At 39.3% G+C, this 10,718-nt stretch overlaps 1 protein-coding gene across 1 annotated transcript in view; it reads right to left on the bottom strand.

Annotated features, from left to right (window-relative positions):
- tmem8b (transmembrane protein 8B) overlaps positions 1 to 3,948 on the bottom strand; it is a 221,663-nt gene extending 217,715 nt beyond the window's left edge. The window contains exon 1 of the mRNA XM_072664458.1: positions 3,780 to 3,948. Within this exon, the coding sequence (XP_072520559.1) occupies positions 3,780 to 3,834 (55 nt within the window). The 5' untranslated portion in view covers positions 3,835 to 3,948. The remainder of the gene's footprint in view (positions 1 to 3,779) is intronic.
- Positions 3,949 to 10,718: the final 6,770 nt, after the last annotated feature.

Below are 10,718 nucleotides of genomic sequence, written 5' to 3' on the forward strand. Positions count from 1 at the left end.
CTAATGCAAAGCACCTCTTCATGGGTCATTTCTTCTTTTAATGGCTTTCCATGAGTGCGCAGGATTTCAGACGAAAAGATTTGCTCTCGTCCTCAGCTAGTAAAAACTGTTGCAGGGAAGTGTAAGAAAAGTCTGGAGACAACTATGGTTACCTTTAGGTAACCCCTGGTTCTGTTCACAAGCTGGCACCATGCCTGCATAAGCCTTTCTACAAGTGACAAACATATATACATATTTGGAAAGGTTTCTAAGAAAAACACATGAATTGGATTAAATGTGAAGTAGAATAAAGTATGCCCCCCAACATTTTGATGATATGGTATCAAACCCTCCAAAGCTTATTACACACTAGGGCATATTATTTACTAACTACAGGGACTTCTGTACAAACTGGTGGGGCTTTTCTTTGGCAATTTGGAATTAATTGTTTTTATATGAATTTCAGCCCTCCGGCGGTCCATAGGCTTTTTAAGGGGTTAAGTGAGGTTACAGTGTAGAGAACTATTTAGTGCCATTACTATGAGTGAAACTATTTTGTTTCAGCCGACAGCTCTTTAAAGCATCATTATGCGAGTACTGGCTTTTATGCTACTGGGCTCACTTTTAAGCCACTGCTGTAAATACAAGTTGTGCTAAAGCTCAAGCTGAAGTGAAGAGAATAATTACAACATTTTGTACAAATATGACTCGAGTTAAGCAGTGTTAGGCAGCTCTCGCAAGAGGTCTCACTCAGCTCCACCAAAGTTACACAGTGCAGCATCAGTGTTTCGGCCAGGCATTAATAGAGTGGCAGTGAGAGAGAAGCTATGTCTGTTACAGTTAGTAAAAAAGTAAAGGTGTTCTAGTTAAAGAAACACTTTTGTAATTGGGGAGATGCTATAAATACCATTGTTTAAGTTGACAAAACCTTAATATAGAATTTTTTATTATTATTTAAAGAGTGGTACATTCATAAACAAGTCATAAACAAGTCTTTGAACAATGCCATAGAAATACTATCTTTGAGTCCCTTAACAGCCTTTCAATGGATGGTTATTTCAAAAACTACAGTATTTTAGGAAATGAGAGTTGTAAGTGTAAAGAACATTATTAAAACTTGGGTTAAAGAACCTCCAATTAAGGTTAATTAAATTGTCGATGAACCTTCATATTATGTGGAGATTCTTTAAACCTCTTAAGGTTCCTCACATTTACAAATCTTTTTCAGACTAGATTCTATAAGAAAGCCAAAAGTGGTTCTTCTATAGTATCACTCAAATAATGGGGCAGCTCTTTTTAAAGAGTGTATTCTGATGCTTGTTCACAAAGACAAAACATATAAGCCTCTCTGACTTTACTAAAAGCTTGCTTATGAATGTCAAATCTCCAAGAAGAATTGAGAAGGATCATCAGTCCTCATCACAAGGTGATTGGTGATCCTTGAGGTTAAACAAAACTCTCCCTTCCTCACCCCCTCCCCACCCCACCTTCTTCTCCTCACTCTTTCCTTTAAAAATGTGATCAAATGTCACATTTGACAGAAGAAAGAGAGACATATCCAAGCTGTAACAACACTGTAGGACAAAGAAAAAGAGGTACAGCCCACCCAATTCTTGTCTATGGCTGCCCCGTTGCGGAAGCCTGTCTCAGTGAACTGTCTCCTTTGGTCTGCTGTGACTCATGCCCCCACGAGACTACATGGCTTATCAGGCGAGGTCCTTTATGTGTGCCTTTGCAGATCACTATACTCCTGCTTCTCATTGATGCTGCAATCAATGTGGGCAATCGACAGGGCTCTACCTCTCAGTTCTGTAATTCTTGATTATCATGTATCGGATTTTGCTCTGTTTATCAGTCCAGCAATGTTTATGAATTGCCTCTGTGTTCTTTTTGATGAGAGCCTCCTTTAGAAATATGTGCTAACAGTTAACTGCCAGAAGAGATTTTTAAATGTTTTGTTTGATATGGAAATGATTATTTTTGATTATTTTTATGAAAACTAAAAAATGTAAATATTATGTACCATACACATTATGTATATCTCCATATTATGTAAATGTTCTATATCATACACATTACATATACCTCCACATAATGTAACGGTTCTATGCTGTACACATTACATAGACCTCCACATAATGTAAAGGTTCTATACCATACACATTAAATATACCTCCCCATAATGTAATGGTTCTATACTGTACGCATCATGTAAACCTCCACATAATGTAACAGGTTCCAGCTAGTTGTTCTATCTTAGAACTCCACTGGAACTCCACACACTGGACTTATTTATACCTAGCATTCATCAATTTACAACATACCATACACTAAACACACCATACACATTTATTCAGTATAATACAAATATACTGTGAATATTCTACACTGTGTTCTGTTATTGCAAAATGCTACTACTTGCACTTCAGGTAGATGCTAACCACATTTTGTTGCCTTGTACAAATACTGAGCAATGACAAAGAATGCTTTGTCTATCTATCTAGCTATCTGTCCCCTATGTGTTATGTATATATTTCCATGTAACAGTCACATACTTTACAGAACCCCCCAGATAATGTAAAGGTTCTTTACTATAAACAACACATTAACTTCCACTCCACATAATGTATAGGTTCCATACCAGATGCATTACATAATCCTCTACATAATGTAACTGTTCTATACCATACTATACCATATATATATATATATATATATATATATATATATATATATATATATATATATATATATATATACAGGCAATGAAATAAAATATATATGTTTACTTTTTGTACTTTCCTCTTTTTCAACTCTATATTCTATATTGTGTGAGCGCTTCCAGATGTTTGGACAGAAAGTTCTGACTCTGAAACTGAAACTTACTGAAAGTTTCTGTGGTTTTATGCTTTTCCAGGTCCTTTGAAAATAAGCATCAACTAAAGCCAAAGCCAGCACCGCTGTAGGCTTCAGAACTGAACCTATGAAGATGCGAGTTTGCTCACACACCACAATGCAAGCATGCTAGTAAAAGCCAGTGGTGCTCCTCATCCGTCATTCGCGGCACAACACTGCCCTTATTGTCTTGCTCAGGTATCTCAGCCAGTATCGACACCATCTCCTAACACTGCGCACCCCGCAAAACTACTCTCAGGTGAGATCTAAGGAGGCTTCATGAGAGGTGTTTGCCCATCTTCTCTAGATATGTAGGGGACGTCTACCTGTATGTCTGCTTTCAATGAGAACATTGAGTGTTCTTGGCATACTTGAGAGCAGTCAACACAAGCAACAGAAACTTATTGAAATACAAGCTCTAAAAGCTGAGGGGTGCCATCAACAATCAAACCAGGACGTGGTTTTACGCTTGTTAATGCTTGTTGTTAGTGTTTTGCAATGGTGGTCGATCTCTCCAACAACTGCCGTGTTGACTTTTCGCATTGCTCGTGCATTTGTGGAGCCAGAAGGTAGAAAAGTGACAATCTGGCGATAGTTAGGTGTGTACCAATCTACCAGTCATTGAGCTACTGCCTATAGCATGCACACCGGGGTCCATGTATATCTAAGTAGCGAATCGCCGAGACGGACCACTCATATAGTGATTCGTTCATTCTTCACACAGCTGCTTTTCACAGGACAACACTGTAGGCTTTTAGAAGAGGATAAAGATGCCGAAGTGTGCGCGGCGGCACCTCCAAGCGAAATCACGGCTAGCGCTACAAGCGCTTCTTTCCAAGTGTTTCAGCACCACCGCGGAGAGGGACAGCTCCTCTGCGCCGAGATAGGAATTTCCCCCCACTCACCTCCTACGGAGCTCAACCAGGCGGAGAGGAGCAACAGGAGCTGCGCGCGGCCCATGTCCGAGCTCGAGCCTTCCAAAGCCGCCGCGGATCGTGACCCAAAACACGGAGTGTTTACCTCCTCGAGATCGCGGCCGTGCGGGGCTTTTATACCGCCGTGCTCGTCCACATTTTTCACGTCTCGCAGCGGACCAGCTGTTCGCGCATGACGTCATAGAGCGAGGGCGGGACCAGCTCCTCCTCTTCACGCGCCGCGATTGGCCGGCCTCCGCGTTCCCTGCGCGCCCATTGGACGCGGGGACCGCCCGTCAAACCGACAGGAGACGTGGAGGCGGAGGTGGACCAGCATCTCCTACAGTGTTGGGAAATGAGTGGAGGTTTGCTGTTGCGGATAAATGAACAGCTTATGTCAGCTCAGGTGTGCTGTATAAAAGCTACTGCATTGTTTTTTTGCATGTTTTCCTGTTTGTTTGTTTGTTTGTTTGTTTGTTTTTGAAGCAAATGTGACGTTTCACATTTGATAAACCAAATAAACACAAATAATAAAAAAAGTGGTCTGACTGGAGAACTTAAACAGTGCCAAGTTCTTCAATAAGCAATATTTAGAGATGTCTTGGTCATTTTAACAGTAAATTGGGCTTTTTAAAACATTATAGGACAGATTAAGGGACGATAAGAAAACTCGTTCAGTCAGTCTTTGAGGGTAAAGGAGATAAATGGTGCCCCCTAGTGGTTGAGAGTGAAATGTATATTGTTGGATCATCAGGCAGCCTTGTAATAGATTTTTCTGTATTTCAAATCACTATTTTTTTAATCATATCGTTAATATAACTACTCTTAAAATAAAGCAGTCTCAATTGGGTATTTGAGCCATTCCATATAACTTTTGGTAAAAGAGATGTGAGTGTAAAGAACCTTTAAACGGTTTAACCCTCCTGTTGCGAGCAGTGAGCACTGCTGGGGCCATAATCCGGATATGGAAAGAACATGACAAGATGCTCCCCTCAAAAATTCAGAGAGCAGAGTGCAAAGAATTATTATTGAAGCTGTCATCATCAACAAAGATTTTTGTACAAAGTATTAAATAAATTTCAGTTAGTGTGTTCAGTACATTTTCCCCTGTCATTTCTCATTATTACACATCATTTATAGACATCTATGTGTGGATTGGATGGGTTGTTTTCTGAAATGTGGTGCCAGTTTCATATCAATAGCACCTTTAGAGATTTATTTACTTAGAAAATTAGTGTTCAATACTTATTTCACCCGCTGTATGTATTATAATGGATTTATAATCAGCTATAATGGGTCGGTCATTTTTGACTGGGAAAGCAAAACCACACAGTAGGGTGGTTACATAAGTAAGGGTTGTTTACTAATCACATCTTTTGTATAAAAAAAATGGTTCTTCTAAACCTACATTTCAAAACCAAGTGTACGCTTTTTAAAAGGCGATCCCGTAGAACAACTGCCTTTGCTTCCCACAAGAACAACCTGGCTCTTCAGATAAGAGCATTTTTAAAGTTTAATTATGCAAAGGTTTTAGGTAGAACACAGATTTTTATGGAACATATGTGAAGGGTTCTTCACTCACACCTTTCAAAAATAGTTTTTTTTTCTTAAGCCAGTAGTTCTCAGCCTTAGTCCTGGAGTAGCTCTGCCCTCCAAAGAGCAAGCCCTTTCTGACCCTGAGGTAAAGTGGATATGGCAGAGAAAACACTGCAGGGCAGTGAAACTCCAGGACTAGGACTGAGATCCACTATTCTATTCACTATTTTATCCACTATTCGATCCTTTTTAGGAGCGTAGCATAAGATCAAATATATAAATTAGTGAAAGTCAGTGAAAATTTCACTTTGCTAAATCCCTTCATTCGAATGCCATGAAATGCTATCAAGTAAGACATGCATGGCTTTGGCAGCAGTCCCTCAACACTTCTTTGCTTTCTAAAGTAACTAGCAAACTAATGAACTACATCCATGTATCATATTATGTATGAAATGTGGGAATACATGACTTGGGAATACATGAGGATTTTATGGACATACGCACTTAAAACTCTGGTTCATATTGAACCAGTTTAGGTTCCATAAAGAATCATGTATACCATAGAGGTGTGTGAGTGTGAAGAACCTCTAAAAGACCTTTCTCTTGGTGCAAAGGTTCTTTAGCAATGTAATGGTCACATCAGAGGAGTTGTTATGGAACCAAGTGGTTCCTGTATGGCATCGCTCTACTGTTTCATCCCTAAAGACACGCTATGACTGACAGGTAAACTTTATGGCAACGTCCTGTATAATGATAAACCGTTCTTCACTCCCGATGCAGTTTCAGGAGTTCCCTTCAACCTTAACGCTTCCGAATCTTACTTAAATGGTCAGAATGATCTGTGAAGTACAATACGCTGGCAATTCTGACTCCTGGGGTGACTGGAATGCACCTTGTAGTGGAAACCGCTCTCTAAAAAGTTCAATTGTGTTGATTGGTGTTCAGCGCTAATCTGGACCATAAAGCATATTTGCATAACTGTACGAATGCTCATAGCATTTTGTAATCCGCTATAAATAATATTCACTTAATGATTTCTGGTTATTTTATCTACTCTTCCATCTCATTCTCAACTCATTTTATTTACGGTCTTATTTCCTTTATATTTGTAGACAGTCAGTGTACTTTTCTGGTGTATGCAATGGGTTATATGTTATACATGTGTTCACCCACCATATTTCACCAAGACAAATTATATATTTATATTTAAGTAACACAGTTGGCCAAATAAAGTCATCCTAATGTTTAGTGAAAAACCCTAAAAATCCAGTAGGGGTCTCAGTTGTCCATTTCTACTTTGGGATCATGTTGTGTACAGATATTTGATACAGGACGGAAGGGTTGGAGCTCATTTTTTCAATGGAAATGTCGGAAAGTTTTGGAAGTGCTAATAATTGTGATGTTTTTGCTCTGAAGAAAACACAATGAGCATAACTCTCATTACAGGGTACAGCACAATTCCACAGTGAATCATATAGTTTACCAGATTCCATCACTTATGGTGAATATGGTTGTCTTGTCTTGTTTGCAGACACCCTTCTAATGAGTGCATTCAACTACTTTACGTTGCACCCATTGCTGACACTGGTTGTCTGGTCCCTGTGGAGAAGTAATGCCAATAGAATAGGACTCTCTGGAGCAGATAACCATGAACCTATTGGCCCCATGCCATACCATAATGCCAAGTATGGGTTAGAGGGGTAAAAAGTCCCCCAAGCATTGATCTGTGAAGCAGTGGAGCTGTGTTCTGTGGAATGATGGTTGGTGCCTGATCCAATACTTTTGGGATGAGTTGGGGATGAGGTGGGGTGGTGATCATTCAACATCCGGACCTCACTAACACTTTTGCTGAATGCAGTCAAATGCATCATCAAAAGCCTTCCCTTCAATAACCTTTATTTCAAAATAAATTTGTGAAGGCTGTCATGTATTTTATAAATGATTCCTTATAGTAAAGTGTTATCAACATTTGTAGATATCCAGCTGACCCTAATTTGGACATGTTAATGACCATCTAAGACAGCAAAGCTAAATATCACTGGAGTTGCAACACTGTTTTAATAAGCTTACCTGCCTAATTCTGCTTCTCCAAACCTCACACTTCTATACTTTACATACTATAGTAATAAAGCCATATTATTTAGTGTGGTAGTGTGTGGTGTGGAAGCAGCTTAACTAACACAGCTGGAAATCTACAGATCAAACTTCGGACATTTCCATTATCAGTGCAGCAAATCAAATCAATGTAAGAAACTAAAATACATTGATTGGTAAACGTGTTTTTAAAAGAAGATTTTACCCAGTGATGTTTTGCAGTGTGTGAGATTTGGCCACAGGGAGTTACAGAAGTATGCTCTTACATCTGATTGGTTTGATGTGAAATGTTAAACTGTGGAGCAGAGGAGCTTATCAAGGACTCTTTGATTTAGATTTAGATTGACTTTAAGAAGGTTTTGGCCTCAACTTTGTTGAACTACATTCATGGTAAAGAAACACATGCAGGGTTTAATGAGTGAAAGTAGTTCCCAAAGCAAACATCTTTATTCAGATTTACAACTATTACCAATATCAGAACTACATATCCCAGCTACCCCTCACTCCTATCCCCACCACTTTAAAGAAGCCAGAGTCAGTTTCTTCACAGTCAACCATTTAACACTAATTTACTCTGAATGACTTTGTTCAGGTAAAAAAACAAGAAGATCAAAGCAAACAAGGCAGGTGTTTGAGTACCTGCAGCTCCCCACATGTGTGAACACACAACAAATGACAAGTGAAAAATTCCTGCATTTCTTTTATTGAGACAAAGATACAGTGCTCTGAAAAAGTGATGTTCTCTGATCTTATCTGTTATTGCCAATCTGTCAAAGTGATACTTTTTACTAAATGAAATATTAAAAAAGAACCTCATCACCACAAACTGTCTAAAAAAAAGCTAAACAGTGCTCGTCTCACTGAACACTGTCAGCATCACAGCATCAGGGTTTACATTTAAGACTCTGCCCTGTGCTCCACTGAGTGTGTGTCCAGCTCCAAGGTCCCCCCCCTTGCTCAGGAGAGCACTGGGGCATCAGGGTCTACTTCTGAGGCTCCGTCCTGCACTGAGGAGCGTAGTGGGAATCTAAACTGCTGTGTATAAAACGTTGTACTGGTGTCTGAACCAGTGAGAGAAAGAAGCTAGATTCAGAAAGAGGGGGGGTCAGATGGTTGGGCTTCATGATGGGGAATGTTAGGAGTCAGATGGTTTGGTGGAGTTTAGCAGGTAAAAGGTGAGGAACTGCTTTAGCTGAATCTTCTGGTTGTGCTTCTTGTTGAGGTGAAGTAAAAGTGCTGAGTTTAGAGAGATCAGATCAGGAAGAAGAAGGCTGAGTGCAGAGATTTCATTGGATTCATTAGCTTTAGTCATGTTACCACAAGAAATTCAGTAGACATCCGGGTCTAAACCCCTAATGAGCAAACACCGGACAACAGTGGCAAGGAAAAACTCCCTGTGGTGTGAGGAAGAAACCTTGAGCGGAACTGAGACTCAGTAGGGGAATCCATCCTCCTCTGACCGACACCAGATTGAGGACAGTTGTGTTGGATACTGTCGTTATGGGCGTTATGGATGGATGGCTACTGAGTTATTGTGGTGATGAAAATTGCAAAGGGACACGTAAGATTTAGGAAGGACTTAGGAAGGTTAGCTTGGAAAGGGAAAGAGCTTCAGGCATGGTCCTCCTTCAGTTCAAACTTTAACAAATGTGCAATCATCAAGAAAATCAGTGCAGCACTGTGTAGCCTGCTTCCTGCTGGACCATGCTGTTCTGATGTTTCGGGCCATAGACTTTAAAGAACAGAAGAACCTGAAGAGCTTTGAGGTTGAGGAGGGTTTCTTTGGCTTTGTCTCTGATGAAACGTCGCTCTTTGAGCTCTTCTTCAGTTTCAGTATCTTGCTGATAAAAGGAAATTTCCTTTTCTTGGTTTTGCTGGTGTTGTTATTGGTGTCCACTCTAGACTCTAAGCATGTCCCACAGTAATTTGTTGTAATGGTCATGTCGACACCTTCCTGCTTCAGTTCCTTAGTCAAAGATCTCTTGAGGATACAATCAAATGTAGAATCCTGAAGAATATTATTATTATTATTATTATTAGTAGTTACTGTTTTTGTCCACTTGTTATTTTCATGGCTTATGCCTGTTGAAGTTATTTTTGTTATAGTTTTTTATTTTTATTATTATTATTACATTTGGTTATTTTTTTCAATGATTTCTTAATTTTATGTTCTTGATTTTGTCATTAAAACTGTATTTGTCATGTTCTTATTATTATAATTATTATATCTTTATCCTATCATTATATTAAGGACACTGATAACTGTTAGATGTTCATGTGATTTTAAAAGTTGTGATCATAAATGATCATTATGATCATAACAGCTTTAAAGCAGAAGCAGCATTTCATTTAGTTCAACGTCAACTCATAACTACATTTTTAAATACTTTATGAGTTATTACACATTGATTAGGTGTTTCTGATTTTCATTCTAAATACATTACTACATCAATATTTTAATGTTACTGTTTTATCATCAGTTATGATTTTTTTATTTTATTAAATATAATCAGATTTTCGGTTTAAACCCAGAAACTAGTGTGTAGAAATAGTTCAAACCCAGCGTATGAAAATAAAACCTCCATCAGTTCAGTATAAAGCTCACAGAGCTGCTCCTGAAGAGCCCCGAGTCCTACCTGTGGAGGTGGGCTTGGAGCACAGTGCTCTTCAACACGGGGGTCTTTATCCATCAGTGTCAGATCAGCATGAGGAGGGGTTCGGACAGACCATCGTGAGCGCGGGTCTCCGTGTGGAATTTAGCTCGAAGCTTTAGAGTCGACTCTCGACTCCCAAATGACTTGAATCAGAGAATCGACTCTCATGAGATTCACTTTGAAGCTAAAAGCAGAGATTTCAAATCAGGACTCGCCAGCAGGTGGCGCTCAAAGAAAACGATTTCTAACAACAACAGAATCAAATAAACATCAGTAGTAAAAGAACTGAGCTGATAAAGACTCCTTCAACCGAGTCAGAAGAACAGATGTGGAAGTGGTTCTTTTTATGGAGACGTGGTTCTTATTAGTTCTGGATCTGCCACTGCTGGACCCTAGAGGAACTGGCATGGGCTAGTCCATTAATGAGCACAGCTCCAGTCTGCCAGTGTGGTCAGCATGCAGATCATGTAAAGCTCTAAAGTTCTTAGAATCAGACATGGAAATTTAAACGAGGAAATGAGTCAAGTATCAAAACTAGCTCAGACTCACTGAGATTGGATGGACTTCTTCCAGGAACTGAAAGTCTCTACTGATATTTATTTGATTCTGTTGTTGTTAAAAATCGCTTTCTTTGAAGCTAAAAGCA

Source organism: Salminus brasiliensis, chromosome 20, assembly GCF_030463535.1.
Source record: "Salminus brasiliensis chromosome 20, fSalBra1.hap2, whole genome shotgun sequence".
NCBI classification, from domain to species: domain Eukaryota; kingdom Metazoa; phylum Chordata; class Actinopteri; order Characiformes; family Bryconidae; genus Salminus; species Salminus brasiliensis.